General features: G+C 45.3%; 6 protein-coding genes across 6 annotated transcripts in view; 5 read left to right on the plus strand and 1 right to left on the minus strand.

Moving 5' to 3' along the window:
• The first annotated feature begins 192 nt into the window (after positions 1-192).
• Positions 193-1120, plus strand: TREMEDRAFT_57534 (uncharacterized protein). The gene is made up of 2 exons (XM_007006688.1): positions 193-961; positions 1085-1120. Exon 1 carries the CDS (start codon positions 411-413, stop codon positions 570-572), a length of 162 nt encoding a protein of 53 aa, XP_007006750.1. The 5' UTR covers positions 193-410; the 3' UTR covers positions 573-961; positions 1085-1120.
• TREMEDRAFT_74514 (uncharacterized protein) lies at positions 1103-3844 on the plus strand (the record flags this gene model as incomplete). Its single annotated transcript, XM_007006840.1, has 6 exons — positions 1103-1365; positions 1621-1825; positions 2018-2112; positions 2487-2667; positions 2960-3017; positions 3291-3844. 6 exons carry the CDS (start codon positions 1103-1105, stop codon positions 3494-3496), a joined length of 1008 nt encoding a protein of 335 aa, XP_007006902.1. The 3' UTR covers positions 3497-3844.
• A 273-nt stretch (positions 3845-4117) lies between these two features.
• Positions 4118-7686, minus strand: TREMEDRAFT_64406 (uncharacterized protein; the record flags this gene model as incomplete). The annotated part of the gene is made up of 9 exons (XM_007006702.1): positions 4118-4197; positions 4436-4932; positions 4982-5171; positions 5371-5655; positions 5802-5974; positions 6188-6632; positions 6936-7044; positions 7150-7482; positions 7609-7686. The coding sequence occupies 9 exons, from the start codon at positions 7684-7686 to the stop codon at positions 4118-4120; spliced, it is 2190 nt and encodes a 729-aa protein (XP_007006764.1).
• A 675-nt stretch (positions 7687-8361) lies between these two features.
• TREMEDRAFT_33698 (uncharacterized protein) lies at positions 8362-9364 on the plus strand (the record flags this gene model as incomplete). The annotated part of the gene is made up of 4 exons (XM_007006616.1): positions 8362-8489; positions 8571-8893; positions 8976-9160; positions 9242-9364. 4 exons carry the CDS (start codon positions 8362-8364, stop codon positions 9362-9364), a joined length of 759 nt encoding a protein of 252 aa, XP_007006678.1.
• A 2022-nt stretch (positions 9365-11386) lies between these two features.
• TREMEDRAFT_64408 (uncharacterized protein) lies at positions 11387-13675 on the plus strand (the record flags this gene model as incomplete). The annotated part of the gene is made up of 1 exon (XM_007006703.1): positions 11387-13675. The coding sequence occupies one exon, from the start codon at positions 11387-11389 to the stop codon at positions 13673-13675; it is 2289 nt and encodes a 762-aa protein (XP_007006765.1).
• Positions 13676-14454: 779 nt separating this feature from the next.
• Positions 14455-19227, plus strand: part of TREMEDRAFT_72186 (uncharacterized protein) — a gene marked incomplete at its 5' end in the record, with an annotated part of 5850 nt that continues 1077 nt past the window's right edge. Inside the window, 4 exons of the mRNA XM_007006841.1 lie at positions 14455-17205; positions 17524-17794; positions 17979-18981; positions 19103-19163. Coding sequence (XP_007006903.1) covers positions 14455-17205; positions 17524-17794; positions 17979-18981; positions 19103-19163 — 4086 coding nt within the window. The remainder of the gene's footprint in view (positions 17206-17523; positions 17795-17978; positions 18982-19102; positions 19164-19227) is intronic.

The raw sequence follows: 19227 nt of genomic DNA on the forward strand, positions 1-19227 counted from the left end.
ATCAGTAATCTGATTGAGTTACGAGTTTCAGGTGATAAGGCTTGATGGGCGTTTGTATAGATGGTGCCTGCCCTTTCTTTACCCTTTATCTTTGTCCCACCAATCCCTCGCCGAGATGGCCCCTGATCGGCAGCGTGGCATCCGTCTTTGTGGCATCTTGAATTCTCCGCCTATGCATCGTTTGTCCGACGTCGTGTTCAGCCACTGCCTTCTTGGCCTATGACACGCATGTCAATCCATCAACGGGAAACGTGTCCACCGACTCCCGGCGGCTCGGGCGCAACCTGCACCGTTTCAATCTCGGCTTGTTTCCCGGTTCCTGAACTTGGGTCGAAAATGGCTCTATAATTACCGAAACACCCAGAACCACTAGATTTTTCTCTCTTCTCACCACGTTCCCGCACGTCAACATGAACATGGTCGCGCGACACTCGGTCATTTTCTCGCTCTCGACGGCCCCTCTCCAACTGCTTACACCTTCCACGGTCCCCATACTGGCTCCGGGAACAAGTTTTCAGAACAAACTTCGCTTGATTCCCGGGCGATGCGATGGGATACGCACGAGATTATAAGTGGGGGTTGGGGTTGGGGCATCACGGTGTCAATCTTGTACCGAACCTCTAATTCGGTCCACTCCCGACGCTCTCGGAGTGAACATGTTGTTTTGACCGTACAAACATATCGTTCCATTGTGTTGGGCCTTCCGACGAGTTTGGCAACATAACGAATAAAGGCCAAGATCCGGAAATCCTTTTTTCCTCGAAACAAAAATAAATCGATACGACACTACTTCGAGTACTCGTATCTTCAAAACAGCGTCGCCTTTTTCTCACCTTTGCGCTCTTGTCGGGCCCACGACTCCAACACATTGTCGTTGCTTAGACTTGGATACGTCGCTTGTTACTAGTCCCTGTAAATCCGTTAGATCGACCTTGACTCTTCTAGCTCGATGGACCGCGAGGTGAGTCCGCGCCAGAATTTAACACTTCCTGTCTCCCCACACTACACGCCGCTAAGCATTGCCATATGCGTCAGCCCATGGGCAGCAAGATATATAAGGGTATTCGTCGCTCACTCTTTTCAGTTATTCAACCCCACCAGAATGTCCACCCACACTCACAAACCTTGCACCGAAGCTCTTCCCGTCATTCGTTTGGCAGCTCACGTTACGCCACAGTCGTTGGCTCAAGCGCTTTTGCACGCCTGTACTACCGATGGTTTCTTCTATCTCGCCGATCATGGTATTCCTCAAGCGCTCATCGAAGAAGTATTCGCTATTTCCCGTGACTACTTTTTAACCGCTGGTCCCGAGCAGAAACTCAAGGGTAACGGCGATCTAGGTTATACGGCCGTGAGGCAAGAAAGGTGAGTTTGATATGATCATCCATCTCTGTTCTCTGATCTGTCATCGATTTTACCCTCATCAACTTTTGAACCGCACTAAATAACCCTTCACCCTCTTGTCAACAAATTTAGACCCTGATGTTCCACACATCACAAGACGACATGTTTCATCGCCATATGTTCCCGGGTAACTCGGAGGTAACGCCCTGGCCAAGATAGAAGAATACTCAGAAGCCTGCGTGTATGTGTGTGAGAGCCACGCTGACTCTGACGCAGTCTTGATTCGGTTATGCCCGGTAATGGGGATGTCAAAGAAAGTTATTATTACGGTGATGATCGTTGGTTCGTGCGTAAGGGTGTAACTCAATTCGTACCTCCCTTCTTGGCCCAAACGACTCGACGTGAAAAGCTCGACTCTTTCGTTGATCGTAATACCATGGTGGCGCAGATTATCCTTCGGGGTCTCGCACTAGCTTTAGGAGTGAGTTTTTTGGTTTCTCCACGTTGATATCTCCCTTTTTCTACTGTCCTCCCTTTTCCACACATGATTGAGACGGGCACAAATCAAATTTAGATATTCCATCCAGTCTCAAAAGTGTAAAGCGGCATTTTGGTCCGATCAACGCACTAGGAGAATGTGTCATGGGTCGTAAGGAAAGTATTGATATGACAGCTGGAAGAAGATTATCTCGCTAAAGCTCATACCGGCGAACATTCACGTTTACGGTTATTACATTATCCAGAACATTCGTACCGTGGCGTCGATCAGTGAGTCGTGTTCTGTTCATTCGTTCTAAACTTTCTTTTCCCCGTTCGAGGATTGTGAATCCTCCGAGACGCACGATGGGTGATATACTCCTATTTTTTATCTATGTCTCTGTGTAAGATCCGGCCGAAGACACGTTCTCTTGTTCTCGGCTATGTGAGAAATGAAGTCTTCTATTAGTCCATCATTATTGTCATTGTTTTATCTCGGGCTGTTGGTCCGTCCAACTGTCAAATCATCAGACCTATTTGAGACAATCGTCCCCTTAAAGATTATGACCCTCCCTTCACTTTACCTAAGCCGAGCATGATCGCACGGACGGGGTAGATGTGGACGATGAGCCAACGTGTGATTATGGAAACCGACTAATCAGTAGCCTAGACATCCGCGCTGGTGCTCATACAGATTACGGAACTATCACTCTCCTACACCAAGACCGCGTGAGCGGATTACAAGTTATCAAAGATGGTGTCTGGACCGACGTTCCTCCTCGTCCAGGATGTGTGGTGGTGAACATTGGTGATGCTCTTGAATTCTGGTCTGGGGGCAAGTTCAGGGTGAGTGATTGTTCAGTCTACCATTTCTTTCTTCATGTTCATACACTCTCCGTGTGATTAGTTGGTCGATGATTTCTTCCCCCATTTCACCAGTTTCTCTACCAGACTTTACACTGCCGAAGCTGGCATCACTCCTTACCTTAGTATTCTCCATGACCTCTCACCACTCCTGTTCTCTCAATCAGATAAGATTTCTCCGCTTCATAGGTTCAATCGTACAATCGATGTGAGATCGATGCAGCCCTACCCACCATCGTTTCAAGCAGAGACTAGTGACGAAGACTGATCACAGTCCACGAGACACAGAGTTGTCATGCCCCGCAATTCCATCGAGGCACAATCCCGGTTTTGTGAGTTCCTTTCCTCCTTGCTTCTCGTCAGGGATGACGCAACGACATCCCAATCCCTGTCCGAAACACCCGTCTTTCCCAGCTATGATCACTACGCCCTTCTTACGGTATATGATCTACAACAACGTTTCTGTGCCTTGTAGTCCGACATGATCATTCATTCTATTCCCGATCTATTTCCGCTCCCTTTTCTGTGACCCTTGCTCACGATTAAAAACACCCTCAGGATGCTTCTCCAAACTGGATTCGTGATCATGTGAGCTTATGTCTCAGCTATGGCATTCTTTTACCATCCGGACGACGATACCCTCCTCCGACCACTCGGTCCCTCCCAACTCTTACTTGACTCGGACAAGAAGGCATCTGATGAGTTCGAAGAGATAATCCGTCGGAAAGGTTTACCACCTGGAACTAGGGATCTCACCGGTGGGGAGTATCTTAGAATCAGGATTGAGGCTACTTATGGAACGAGGAGTTGAGGATTTACCCGTAAAATCATTCATGTTATTGATAATCATCCCACTATGTCTTAAGCTGTTTTAATCTACCAGATCGAAATACAGTGTGTATTCCAGTCATCCCATAATTGAAATCGAGATGGATATACTTGGGAATATGTCAAATAGAGAGATAGAACGGGAGGTCCCAGTTGTCGATTTTGTCAGTTGAGGGAAGTAGTAGCAACGGATCGAGGAAGGTGGAAGGATGGATGCAATGTGTATCAGGATTAGGTGGGAACATGATGATAGACGTGACGCTCTGACAAACGTCAACGACACATCACAGATGATACTAAACAATGATATGTATGCAAATGTCTATGTATGATATGACAATAAATGAACAAAGACAATGATAATGACAATTCTAAGCGGAACAGATAATCGTGTGTTGTTTCCTTCCTGTTTCCAGCTATGCACATTGAGGAGGGAGATGTAGATTTATTGCAGGATACAGGGGTAGTGATAGTTGACAGATTGGTTAATGAAGTAGCCTTGGTGAGTGTAACAGTATCGATATGGCAAGCGGATACGAGAGCACAGAGGAAAGATTGTATTGATTCGTCGAACAAACACCGGGCATATATGGGGATAACATGCTCAAACCCTCGGAGGGGTCCAAGTCCACATGTTATCAACTCCGACACCCCATGAAGCGTCGTTGTTACATAACATCCAGTCTGTCATCAGTTCAATCTTCATTTCACAAGTTGCCCCTTGTACCACATAGACTATATGTAATGACGCCAGTAAAACAGGGTATTTGTCACTACTATATCATCCCCCGTAGAGCCGCGAAAGGAACTGGAATCGACTTTATAATTCTCCCGAACATGTGTCGGGATGGATGTTAATGCTGTATCCAAGGAGTGGTGTAAAGATAAGTGAGGGACGAAGGATACGTAAATCTCAACCCACCGAAATCCAAATCATTTAACAAAGCAGATAAACTGGTATCTCTTTGTAACAACAATTTCCCAGCTTCAGGATCCACGTTCCCAAATGGATTCACCGCCCTCACACCTATTCCAGGACCCACATCACCAGGTCCCGGCATTCCAAGGGTCCTCATACCAATCTCTAACCTCTGACCAACATCTGTCCCTTCCATCCCATTGATCAAAGGTTGTGGGATTTGAGTATGTCTCATATCCGATAAAGTGGACGCATATTCTCTAGAAGCTTCGGCGGCTATAGCAGCTTGAGCTTGTCGAAGTTTCTCTTGAAGTAGTTCGTCTACACTAGCGAGAGATTTAGTTATCGCCGTTGTGGAAGCTCGATAGGTTGCAGCTCTCAAAGGACCAAGGAGACGTTCGACTTGTTCACATCGCTCGATCATCAATTGCGGTGTGGTATGTTGAGAAGGAAGTGGGTAGATGGCATCTAGTAACAAGACTATGGCAGCGGGTAAAGAACTGCGATGTTAGTCTCTGATTGAACTTTTGGAGGAGGAGAAAGACTGACTGGTTGATGGTATCGAGGAAATCATCGAATGGGAAATCATTTGCTTGACGCTCGTCGTATAGTCTTAGAGCGGCTTCGACCGAGATACTTCGGCTACGGGCATAGCGTTCGTGTGAAGCCGAAAGTGCAAAGTAGTGACGATGAAGGAAGAGACGTTTTTGCTGTCTACTCATAGCAAGTACGTGCCGGGCTGGTGGTCAGTCAAACTATCATGACTTGCGGCACACGTCTTTGAAAAACCATAATCAAGCTGCTCGTTCGACTGTTCAGCGATAAAATGCCCTTGGGGACTCATAACTGGGCGCTTACGAATACTCAGATATCTGAATGGCCAGTGGAGGCCAGATGTGTTGATGAAGGAAGGGATGAGCGATTATACCTCAACTCACCAGTCTGCAACCATCTCGGATGATACGGCTGAAATTTATACCCCGGTTCGAAATACGGCATATCTTCAAACAACGCCGAAAGCCTCTGATCAAATTCCATAATTTTCTCATAAGAGGGATCGGGCGGTAGACACTTCAGATCGCTCACATACGCTGCAAGACGACACTGAGCGGTGAGGTAAGCCACTCGAGTGGGCGCGGTCATGGGTTGCTCAGATTCTGGGTCATCTTCAGGTTCGTGGATGTTTAGATAAGTAGCAAAAGGTTGTGGAGCTTTGGTACAGACTATCATCAGCAAAATTTCACTCTACGTCAAGTCGGAATGATATATGATCAACACTACAGATCTCGTCCGAGGGCAAGCGAACAGGAAATCTGCCGTGAAGGGGATATGTGGGTTTGAAGAACACATGGACACATGGAATACTCACACGTCGGAACGTATTCTTCCCCCGCGTACATGGCTTCACGACAAAGCATGAAACCCCATACACGTTTCCCAATCTCCGAAGCTGCGCTGTGGGGGGCATCTTGTCGATGAACGCAGAGTCTTTTGCCAGCTTGGAGCATACTAGCTAAGAGTGTATCGTGTAAGGCGGAAGCGCTTAACGTCAGCCAGGATTTTCATTGCGCTGAGTTCGTCTTGCCGATCTCCAGACATATTCCCGTCCACCCCAAGGGAGTGAATCTTGGGATATCTCGGTCGATCTGCGGCGCAAGTTGACATACAGAACACATATTAGGACAGAAAAAAAGACAGATGAGAAGAATGGATGTAGGACATAAGAGGACATGACGAAGATACAAGACGACTCACTTGAAAGGTTGTGTCAACAAAGTTAACACGCAAAACGTCTGTAAATGCATCAAGTTTGGTCTGGCCAAACTCGCAGCACCACTCAACATCATATTCACCCCCGCTCTAAACCATAATCTCGCCAGATACATTTTCTGTCTAGGCGGTACACCCCACTCGTACGCTCTGTCCTGTCGGACATATACCAACGCGCAGCTGACCAATGCTAGATACATGGCCGTCCATGCCGGACGATGAAGGAACAAGTTTGCGACGTCGAGTGATTCAGAAGGACCGGATTGAGCGGTTTGATATTGCCATGCTAACTCGTGTTCGTTTTTGAACGTCATGGGTACGATGGCTATGAGCCAACCTAGTTCATCCAGTGCGAAATCGAGTAGTTGTCGTGAGAGTTCGAATGTCGGTAGAGGTAAATCATTTGGGTATGCCATGGATGCGTCGATGCCTGGGGTCAGTGAGATTCCCCCTTCGGTAACTCCCTCTGTCCCTACTCTTCTTCTCCCTATACTGACAGCAGTCTGAAATACCTCAAAGCTATGATTGACAATTCCTGGGGTGGTTGCGGATCATGTCTCTTTCCGGAAGGATCTCGGGATGTCGGCCAAAGGATGAGACGAATATGGAGTGGGGCCTCGATTTAGTGGTTGTAGTTTGTATACAGACGAAGGGTGTGTAGCACATGGTCCTTCCCCAAGTTGACCGATGCCTGATGAGTAGAGGAAGACTGAAGATAAAGGTAACAACTCACTATCCGCCTCTAACATCTCGTCGGTCACCTTGGAGTCGGAATGTATGAAGCCAAGTCTCTGTGCCATCCTTCCAAGATCATTCTGTCCTTCTGGAGGAAACACTTTGTACTGTCTGAATTAGCGACCTCTCCTACGCTTGTATGTTCCAGTCCTCCAACTGTGCTCTAAATTATACTTGGGAGGTTTGAGAAGAATGAGGAATAAATTACCCACCTCATGATCTAAATCCTCTCTCGTCTCCGAACTATCCCCTCTGGGATAATCATGACCTCCTCTCTGATCCGCACTCTGAGGACTGACCGCTGAACCCGATTGAGATTCAGAGCTTCCTCTTCTTTTCAAACTTTCCACTTCTCGGGTCAAAGAACATATTTGAGCCCATAGATCTTCTTTCGACATTCTCGCCAAATCAGCATCAGGTGCGAGTCCCTCGCCACCTGGTACCAGACGACCTTTAACAAATACCGTTTCTCTTTTGCAAAGATGTCCCATGGATCTTGAGAGACAAAAAGAACATGGTATTTGACCGTCACATTTGATCCTTCTCTGAAAATCAGTCAAAGTCATTGTCATTCTCCTTCCTCGAGACGGATTGAGATATTGACAAGAACATTCATTTGACAGAATGTAAAGTGAGGAAAGGTTATGTTAAGTAAGATACCGTTGACTCACTTTTGAACAAGTCTCACATCGTTTCGGCGCCCGTTGAGTTTTGCGAATCTGTTTCGGCTTTGAAATGGACGGATCCATGGATAACAATTTCACGAGACTATTCAAACTCGGACTTGTGTCGAGCGAGACGGGTGGGGGGGTGTCAAAGTGTCTATCAAGCTTTGGATGTCGGTCGTCGGTAGGGTGGGGACGGTGGGGGGGGGTTAGAAGCAAGGGTATGTTGAATAGATGTTGGGTAAAAGTGGGGGTAAAAGCTTCGGAGAAAAGGATGATATGATGAGAATGTTTGACACGGTGAAATTAAGTACGAGTGCTGGAATATACTAGTAGTGGTAGTAAGAGAGGGGAGAGAGGGGAGAGAGGGGAGAAGGGGACAAGCGGTGTTTAGGTAAGCGAAGGAGAAGGGCGCAACCACAAAGGATGGTCAAAGCTTGTCGTAGTCCCAAAGGAAGGCGCACGGACATTTTGATGTCATCATTGATCGATTGAGGTTGAGTGATCTAACAAAAAAGACGCTAGGGGCGTTTGGAAGAGGGAAGATCTTATCTCTTACGTATTTCTCAGGTCCCGTTGATCGGGAATCTCGGATCCGACCGTGAAAACCCCTTCCAACCCACCATCAGAATTGGGAAATCCTAACAGATCACAAGCTTTTCTTATAAAGACTCAAAAAACCCATCAACTCAAAGTACGAGTAGTACATCATTTAACACTTCGTACTCCCACTCTCAACAACCCAAAGACCCAACGACCATGCTCAATATACATTCATCCTTAGGACCCCTCGACGCCCCTATCAAACTCCTTTACATCAACCCAAATTCCACCCTCCCCTTCACCCTGGAAACCGTCACTTACCTCTCCGAATCTGATCCAGTACCGTCTCTTTCTCCATATCAATCTTTAGCTTCAGAACCTATTCCGAATACAGAAACAAGGTCACTTCGTTATCCGGGCGTAAGGATTGATTTTTACACCGCCCCATCTACTGCTCCGCCAAGTATAGATGGTACTTTACATGGTGTCATTTCTACCGCTGAGATAATCCGTGACTTGAAACTAGAAACGTTTGATGGGGTTCAAGAGTTGAGAGAGAAGTATGACGCTATTGTTGTTTCTTGTTTCTCGGAACATCCTTTGATACCAGTATTGAAGGAGCAATTCGCTTTGTACCAGGGAGCAGGAGTGATGGAGAAGAAAGTGGTGGTTTTGGGAATTCTGGAAGCTGGGATTATAGCTGCTTTACAACTCGGGCCAACCTTTGGGATCGCCACGACGGGAAGGAGTAAGTCTTTTTATTTATCTCTCACTCGTATGAAACATCCATCGGTTTTCAGATCTGCTTCGAGATGGAACACTGATGTCAGATTGGGAACCTCTTTTTGATCAAGCTATCAGAACCCTGTTGATCGATCCGAACAGATACACAGGTACCCGCGGAACAGGGTTCAACGCAGTCAATCTACATGGTGATGGACCGGAGGAGAAGTTGTTAGAAGCCGGTGTCGAGTTGGTAGAGAAAGGAGCGAAAGTGATAGTTTTAGGTTGTGCGGTCAGTTAATCCACCTACCTCTCCAGTTCATCCATATCAACAATTTACCAAACTACGGGATAGTTCTGAGCTGATCAATAGGGAATGGCACCCATGCGTCAAAAAATACAAGATCGTCTCAAATCACAAACTGGACAAGATATCCCAGTGGTCGATGGTGTCCTCGCTGCATTAGATCAAGCCATTCAACAAGCTCAGTCTTGAACGATTTCCCAACTCAACGCTTGACAAGATTATCAATCACAAATCACGAAACATTCAATACCCTACATCTTGATCCAAAACCAATCTTCCTTATCCGCTTCCCTGAGTGATCTACACGTAAATACGAATCCGATGATCTTCACGAATCAACGATCCAAATCGATCATGACGCATGTCAACGTACGACTTCAAAATCTCTTTGTGCTGATTCATTCTTCTCATCCATGCGTTTTCTTACCTGACATGATTCATCGGTCAACTCATGCCCGGCAACCATTCCAAAGCGAGTAAGAACGTAGCTTGTCATCAAAACCCTTCTGATGGAACAAGAATATCCCTTTCGATCTTCTATAGTGAACGAGTACATACTCTTCACCCTCCTTTGTTTTCCTTCTGAACATCGCCACCCTCTTCCTCTGGTCTGTTCCCTCCCGTGTTTCCTCCCATGAGCTGGACCATCACTGAGCCGTCGTGGTTGAAGATGCTCTGACAGACTTACTAAATGTGGTTCGGTCCAAGGATTAGCGTGACTTTCATTCATGTCGGATGTCACGATGGACACTCCACTTCTCATGCCTTCTCTTCTTCGCTCATTCACCATACCTTAGGCCTTCTCACTAGTCACCCAGACACTCCCTCCCGCCTTCTCCCATCTGCCTTCTTCCTCTCCACCCGAGTCCGGACAACTCTCCATGCCTTCTTTCCCATAGATGCTTTCTATCCCTTCCTCTTCCATGCCGATAACATCGGCGCTCACATCATTGTGATTGACATGATCTTTGTTCACTACCATCACAAACACTATCATCTTCCCACCCTTCTCCCCTATCTGACCATAACCTTCTAAACATGTAAAAGTTCAATGATGGGGTTGAAGATGTTACCGATCACTAAACTCACCACTCACCAATCCTCTTCCCTAACATACCATCATGATCTTCTCTTCTTACATGATATCAAGTCGAACAACTCTCTTACCTTTTTCCTTTCTTCTCCTCACCCCATCTCTTCTCCACTTTGTCAATAGACTAACATGACACCATCCCAAATATACATCACCTCATACTTTCCTTTATACCTCCACCTCCTCGGACCGAATCTTTCCGAATCGTATTCGACCTCCCTAAGGCAGAAGAGAGAAAGCAGAGAAAAAAATATTGACAAATGTCTTATCTACCTCCTTTGTTCTGCGGCTTATCTCTCCGCCACCGTAGAGTCCAGGCTCTAGCCCAGTAAGACATTTGGACTTCTTTTTTTTCTCTCTTCTCTTGTTCTTCTTTCTCACGTCAACTACTTGACTTACTAAGCGTTCTTTCGTATTCCTCCACCAAACATACCTTACCAAGTGTCAATTTCGGAATTGGGTATACTGATCTCATTTCAGATCATAATCAACAATCTATTATATTACCCCGATAGGTGGGCAACATCCATATTATCGGTTTATCAAAGATATTACAAAACCTATATGCGGAGTCGTTATCCGGTACAGGAAGGGAAATATAATAAGAACAAGGGATTGTAAGTGAGAAGAAGGGAAAAAAAGATAAAAGTCTAGACTAAAGATTCAAAATCTCTTTCACTCGTTGCCGTACGTTACCGTCTCACCGTCTCACCGTGGGATCGTGGGATCGTTTTATCTGAGGACCAGAATTGGTGGAGCGTTCAAGAGCGGAACTTGAAATAAAGGATCGAGTTGATATACTAGAATCTTCTCTTTCACCCATTTCACCCATTCCCTCCAATCTCTTCTCATCAGGTGTTTGATCATTGTTTCATTGTGTGGTAGACTTGGAAAAAGTACACTACCGAAGATATCATTTCCGACAATTCCTTCAAGTTATCCCAAGTCATTTCCCTCTACGACACTTATCATTCACATAACTACTCGACTACACGGCGTCAAGATTCCAAACTTATTCGAGTCATCAGCAACGCTCGTCCACCTCTCAGTCAACTTGTCGATAATACAAACAACGACAGAAGTTCGTGTCTAGCATCGATCCCTGGACCCCACCCATCATGCCGATTAATCCTGATGCTTACATGTCAGGAGATATCCCCACTCTTTCCCGAGGAGGATCATGGCAACCACTTCCTGAACCCATAAACAGACCCAGCGCTCCTGTTCCCGGTAACAAAACTTCCGGTTATATGTCTCCAATGGGGACGGGAGGAGTGGGAATAGGAATAGGAATGGGAAATCCTTTTTCCGCCGCTTGGGATTCTACAGGATCAGGAAGTCAAAACCAAATGAATTCCGGTAATTTAGGGAATCAGATGAATAGTCCTACTAGTCCTGGCGGTACAAGTAGGATGAATGGACAAGGGTTTCCTTGGGGAAGGGGTATGGGACATACTTTTCCTTTGGTCGGATATCCAGGACAAATTGGACAGCTAGGTTCCACAGGCCCCATAGGACAAATTGGACAGGTGGGACAGGTGGGACAGATGGGACAAGGAGGAACTTCAACAACACAAGGTCCAATACCTAATCCATTTCAATTCCCTACTCATCCTTTTAATCTTCAAAAACCTCATTTACCATTCGCTCGTTCTCTTCCTTTCCCAAGAACTGGACCACTTTCACATTCAGGTTGGTCTAACCCTCCTAAACCTTCCACTCCACTTTCTTCCCCTACCTCTCCTCCCTCACAAGAGATTCAATCTCATTCTCGTAAAGAATCAAAACACTCAAAGATCCCTCACAAACCTTCGAACAGAAAGAAAGATAGTCAAGGGTCAAAATTTGGTTCAGGATACACAGACGTAAAATCAGGTTCTATATCCGTTGAAACAGTCAGACAAAGTATAGCGGGGGAAAGAAGATATCGTAATGGTAGTCATATTTGGCAAGGAGGAAGCTGGGAAAAAGATTCTGGTAAACCTAAATTATTATTACCTGAACCTATTTATCCTGAACCGGAAGAAATTTATTTGGTTAAACCTTCTTCTCCTGATGAAAGTGGGATGATCAGGTATGATTATTCTCAAGATTCTCAATACTCGCCTACGAAGAAAGAAACGAATGATATGGCTCGTATCAGGAACAATCAGTCGGAAGTAAATGGAAGAGATAAAGTTGATCGTGTAAAACGTCGGAATTCACAAGATTTACAAGAATCTAGAGAAAGAACGAAAGTTGATGGAAAGGATAAAATAAAACCTATTAGACCGAGAGCTGAATCACTTCCAGGTCTTCAATTTCCAAAAGGTAACAAAAATGATTCATCTGTTATGACACCAACATTGACCTCGTCCAAATTATCTGGTCGGACTCTTGAAATTTCACCGGAAGAGAGAAATAAAGGATACACGAAAGAAAGAAGAAGACCAAATTTAGATAGAAGATATACGACTGATACACTTCCTTTTACTTCTTCACCTTCCACTCTTACTACAGCTCTATCTTATACCTCTTCTTCTCCTTTCGGACAAGCACAAACGAAATATCATTCTAGAAGAAGACATTTATCAACTCCTATTTCCAGTTCATCAAGTTCGACTTTAGATTTCACTTCTCCTACTCAACCCTTTCCACAAGGTTCAAATCAGGGAAATGGACTACGAAAAGTATACCCATCAGGACAAAAACAAGTTGAAGGACAAGGACCAGGATATGATGAATCTCATAAAAGTACAAAAAGGTCAACTTCCATTTCCCTCGCTGCTCTAGGTGAAGTATTACCTCCAAGCTCGTTGGCAATCAAAGGAGGTACGAAAACTATTGGATATATACATCCTTTAAGTGATGAAGGTTATGATAGATATGCTACTCATCCTGCTGCTCCTGCACCAGGTCGGATTGATCGACCGAGACAAAACCTTTCTTCTTTGTTGAACATGAACATTGATCCTAATTCCCCATCTCAAACCTCTCCTACGGTTCAAAATGAAGAAAGTCGTACTCCGAAACAACTTTCTACAACTCCAGGGGTTTTATCACCGACCAGTCATACCAGAAGATCGAACTCTATGGCGGATGTACGGAGTAATGATTATGGATCGGGGGAAAGAGTCGGACGAAAAGTGAGATCGAAAGTATCTTCGAGTCAAACTGCAGAAACCACTCAAAAACAACAAAACAACATTTATCTACCTATGGGTTATCCTGATCCCACTAGGGAATTAGCATGGAATAGAGAAGGTCCACCGATGAAAAGACATGGAGTAGCTTGGTTAAGACCAGATGTACCTTTACCTGATTCACCTTCTGGTCCAAGATGGACACAAGCCAGACCGCCAAGAGTGGACGTCGTCATGGGTGGAGGATGGTGGGAAAGCGGGGGAGAGGGATATGGACAGAGGTGATCTGGGATAATGAGACAGTGTGGTCAAGGTGTATTGAGACTAGGGTGTTAAGTAGTATGGTATGTACGAGTAGAGAATGTCGGTGTGTGAAGGATTTCAAGAGTGAATGTGTGATGATTAAATATACGATGCGTTACAGGGATTGATGGATGTATATCAATATAATGTAATCGTTACCATAAGGGAAAGATGCGTCATTGATCAGTGTTATCTTTTGGGAATTCCGGTGTAGCGGCTTGAGAGAGTATCTCAGCATCTGGAAGGATTCACCGAGATTTGATATCCCCTCGGATACATCACTCTCCGCAGTGAGAAGACCGAGATATCAAATTCGTTGTCTATTTTTGACAATTATCAAGAGTACGAGTAGAGTACTTAGTCTTCGGCAAAGAGGTCTCTCGGCGATAGGAGTGTATGTACTCTAGTCTATTCGTAGAGCAGAGAATTATTGTAGCAGCAGCATGCAGCACCAGGCAGAGGGTTGTCACCGATCACGGCGAGGCACCGGCAACCGGCAACCGGCAACCGGAACGTTTGGGTGTGTTTCCGACGGAAGAAAAGTTCGGAATAAAGTGAATGGCGTGATGTCTCCATTTTCATTCGTCAACCTAAATTTCTTTCCTTATTCCTTCGTATTCTCACTGTCATCTCAACTTGACTATATAACACACTCTCATCCACATCCATTCTTTCACCCACTACCCACATCCGAGTCAAGGTGAGAGATCCATTTCAATGTCTCATGTCCTATGAAAGAACCCCCTGACTGACTCACTCAGATGCTCATCGACGCTCTTGTCAAACTACCAGGTCCCACCTATACCCACCCCATCTCCACCCCTTTTCCATCCCCGATCTCGCATTTAAACCCTTACTTACCTCTACCCCTTCCGTCCTCACAATCGATTACCCAAGTCCCCACTCTGATCACCGACGCAACCTTCCTATCCTCCCTTCCGGCCCCAGATCGAGGGTTGATACTCATCATCGGAGTAACCTCTTTGGAACTACCCCATGGACATAAAGGCTTCATCATTGTATCACGTACTTCTCAAGAGGCATATGATCATTCTCTCCTAGGACTAAGATTAGCCAGAGATAAGACGGTTTATCATTTCATCTCGTCTCAAGCTCTTGGGGATGTTCAAGAGGTTGAAAGTGCAGATTTGAAAGATTGGTTAGAGAATTCTATTTCAACCACTCCGAATGGACATATCAATGGCGATTCTTCACCCAATAACCAAACATCAAACGCAGCTCACCAAAATGGAATTGTAGATACCGATGCTTTGCTAGAGGCATACGAACAGGCAGCTTTGGCGACTTTGAAAATCACACGTCGACCTCAACGTCCATTTCCGATCCCCGCCACCTCTACCTCAAAGATAGTCCTTAATTTTCTCCCTTACACACTTTCTTCTACGGACGATACGGTGATACTTGATATCGCCCTCGCTTCACCCATATCATCTGACAGACTGAAACGTGCAGTGGGTCAAGCTTCCGCAGTCGTCGTGGTGGAAAGCTCAAACGGTCGATATGGTACCTTCTGGGCTTCCATCGTTGACTCTTTGGACGGTCACACAACTTCCATCCGTTCCATCCTTGTCGGCTCCGAAGTGTCATCTTCTGCCATTTCCGAAGCTATCACTTCCAACTCTCCTATTACCCGTCTGGGATCTCCATTCACCCCACCTTCAATCCCAACCAGTAGTATCACCATCCCATCACCCGAAACAACTTACACCAACCTTCTCACTTCTTCCCCTCATCCACTCGAGATACTCAACGATCCTTCCCAACTCGCCGCCAACGAGACCACATCTCCCTTGTACGCCTTTGGTAAAGCCGTAGCTCTTCGACAAGAAAGAGACCGTCTCGTCACCCTCGCCAAACAAATACTCAAAAGCTCCTCCACTCGTCCGACAGTCCACGCAGCGGTGGCGGAATGGTTATTGGTTCGAGACGAACCGAACGCTCTTCCCGCCGGTCAAAGTGTGGTGGAAACAATTGGGACACCTGTCAACGAAGAAGAGGAGGAACTGTTGAGTCTTGGTGAGAAAGGTCATTGGGAGAAGAAATCACTTTGGATCGTTATTTCCAACGCTTGGTCGAAAGATCTCGCTTCGTCAGGTTTGCACCATACCTTGGCTTCTGGACTGGATATCAATCTGTTGGTCTACGAAACATCTCCTTCGCCATTCTCACCCGGAGCACCGAAGAGTCAAGGGGAGAGGAAGAAGGATCTGGCATTGTATGCTCTCAACATGGGTGATGTTTACGTGGCGTCAGTCGCTGTCTATGCCGATTATGCTGGTGTGATCAACGCTATGAGAGAAGCGGAAGCTTATTCAGGTCCTGGACTCGTCCTCGCTTATCTCCCTTGGGGTGAGAAAGATGATGGTAGTTTTATTCCTTCTCTTTCTACCTCTTCCACCACTTCCACTGAAACTTCTTCACAAAGTTCAATAACACAAAATGGGACTGTTTCGATTGGACAGAACGGCGAGATACCTGCAATTGGCGAAACACTTGGTCCATTGGAACGTCTACGAGAAACCAAGCGTGCAGTCTCTGGAGGCTGGTGGCCTTTATTCCGATGGAATCCTTCCTTACCCGACTCAAGACGCTTCACGTTGGATTCATCACATATCAAAAACGTCCTCGCTGAATTTCTCGATCGTCAATCTCATTTATCTCAACTCACACGTACTCAACCCGATCTTGAAGCCTCTGTACCTCCGTCCGTGGGTGAAGAGTTAACTTCGAAACGGAAACAAAAAGCCAGAGCGGCATATGAGGCATTGGTCAATTCATTGGATGGACCTGGATTGTTAGTACTCTATGCCAGTGATGGAGGTAATGCCGAAAAGGTTGCGAAAAGATTAGTGGGAAGAGCAAAGATGAGAGGTGTAGCTGCCAGTTTGAAAGTATTAGATGAATTGGCAGAAGATCCGATTAATTTGTTGAAAGAGGAAGAAAATGTTTTGGTTATCACTTCTACTGCTGGTCAAGGAGAATTCCCACAGAACGGAAGAGAATTTTGGAAAGTGGTTTCGAAACTATCGCCCACCAGCTCAGTAACCAAACCCAGTGATAGTAAAGGGGACGACGTTGAGGGGAAAGAAAATGAAATCAAAACCAAACTTTCAGTTTTCGGTATGGGTGATTCACATTATTGGCCAAGACCAGAAGATGCAGGTTATTATAATAAACCAGCTAAAGATTTATATCCTCGTCTCCTTAATCTTGGATTTACTTCTTTGACGGATCTAGGTTTAGGGGACGATTCTGATCCTGATGGGTATTTGACAGGATATAAACCTTTCGAAGCGTCTTTGTGGAGAGCGTTAGGAGTGGATGCGGTGGAAGTCGCAGAGGAAAAGGAAGAAACGGTAGCTAATGAACATATGAAGATTGCTAGTGATTATCTCAGAGGGACTATCATGGAGGGGTTGGAAGATACCACAACGGGAGCTATGGGGGTTAGTGATGGACAATTGTTGAAGTTTCATGGGACGTATCAGCAGGTCAGTTGGGTGTTTCTCGTCTCTCCCCCTTTACCACTTTATCTGGTCTAATCTCCCCTTTTACCACTTTTCCTCGTCAAACTCGCTTCTTATCGTCACCCCGTGTGACCTCTTCATTCTTGCATAGTCACTCCTTTATCTGTTTTTCCTCCTTGGCCACATGCAGACTTGGAAACAGGATAGTTATACGGCCTTATGTGCTGCGGTAGACACAGACACATTTGCGTGTAGTCAGTTCTGGTTTCCTGCCCCGAGTCAAGACATTCGTTTTAATTAGATGCTGTGATGAAGGGATGTTATACAGTCGCTTACATCTAGGACGATCGTGACATCCGAGAATCCCTCAAAGCTCAAGGTTTAGAACCAGCTTACGCATTCATGATACGTGTCCGACTCCCCGGTGGTGTTTGTACTCCCGAACAATGGTTGGCGATGGATAGGATAGCGGATGAAAGAGGAAATGGGACTTTCAAACTTACTACGAGACAGACATTCCAGTTTCATGGAATTGTGAAGAGACATTTGAGGGAAGCTATGAGAGATATAAATAGGAGTTTGTTGGATACTATTGCTGCGTGTGGGGATGTTAGTGAGTGAATGGTCCATTTCTTCATCCTGTCCATCCATCCGTACTCTTTTTCCCACCATTTCTGATCATACCCTCCCGCTTGTTCATTGTCTCAAGCACAAGCTACAGAAACCGCCATTCGAGTGACACACATTCAATGAGTCTCTTGTGGTATGAAGAAGTGTGAGAGCTCAACTCACCCTAGACCGTAACGTCCAATGCACTGTCAACCCATCCATATCATCCCTCCACGCTGAAGTCTACGAATTCTCCAAACGTCTTTCAGAACATCTCCTTCCAAAGACATCCGCCTATCACGAAATCTGGCTTGGGAAGAAACAAATAGCCGGTGAAGCTGTTCAAGATTTCGAGCCTATGTACGGACCAACCTACCTTCCTAGAAAGTTCAAAATGGCTGTCGCTATACCTCCCGACAATGCCGTCGATGTATACACCAATGATGTTGGTTTCATCGCCATTGTTGAATCCGGTAAAATAGTAGGATACAACGTCTTGACCGGTGGTGGAATGGGAGTGACACATTCTAATAAAAAAACATACCCTCGTCTTGGTGATTTACTAGGATTCGTTTTACCTGAAGATGGACATAAAATAGCAGAAGCTATCTTACTCGTTCAAAGGGATAATGGAAATCGACAAGATCGTAAAAACGCAAGATTGAAATATACGATAGATAGAATGACTTTACCCATTTTCAAAACAGAAGTCGAAAAACGTTTTGGGAAACCTCTTTTACCTTCAAGACCATTCGAGTTTGATAGTAATTTGGATCATTACGGTTGGACAAAAGGACAAGATGGGAAATCACATTTTACGATTTTCATCGAAAATGGTAGAATAGAAAATAATCAACATGATTCTTTCAAAACTGGTTTGAAGGAAATAGCAAAGATACATAAAGGTCAATTTAGGTTAACACCTAATCAACATGTTATTCTTTCAGATGTACCTCCTGAAGAATTGGAGAATATCAAGAAAGTATTGAAGAAATGGGGTTTGGATAATTTGAATCAATCGAAATTAAGATTAAGTTCAAGTGCTTGTGTCGCTTTTCCGACTTGTGGTTTGGCAATGGCAGAGAGTGAGAGATATTTACCTTTGTTGGTTGATAAAGTTGAGAAGATTTGTGAAGAGGCAGGTGTGGGGAGAGATAGTATCGTCATGCGTATGACTGGGTGTCCTAATGGGTGAGTGGATTGTTCCTCAGTTGTTTATCACCTATATGGCATAGTTGATTCGCTATTCGTGTGATGAGTTGGGTTGTTTTCCGGGGGATATGTCAGTTGTTGAGATGTCGCTGATACGTAGTTGCGCAAGACCTTGGAATGCTGAAATAGCCATGGTGGGGAAAGCTCCGGGTAGTTATATGGTGAGTGTGGGGTTGACCCTTCCCCTTGTCCATCTGCTCTCTTTTCCGACTCCTTCCTGTACTT

The sequence above is a fragment of the Tremella mesenterica genome (genome assembly GCF_000271645.1).
Source record: "Tremella mesenterica DSM 1558 unplaced genomic scaffold TREMEscaffold_11, whole genome shotgun sequence".
NCBI classification, from domain to species: Eukaryota; Fungi; Basidiomycota; class Tremellomycetes; order Tremellales; family Tremellaceae; genus Tremella; species Tremella mesenterica.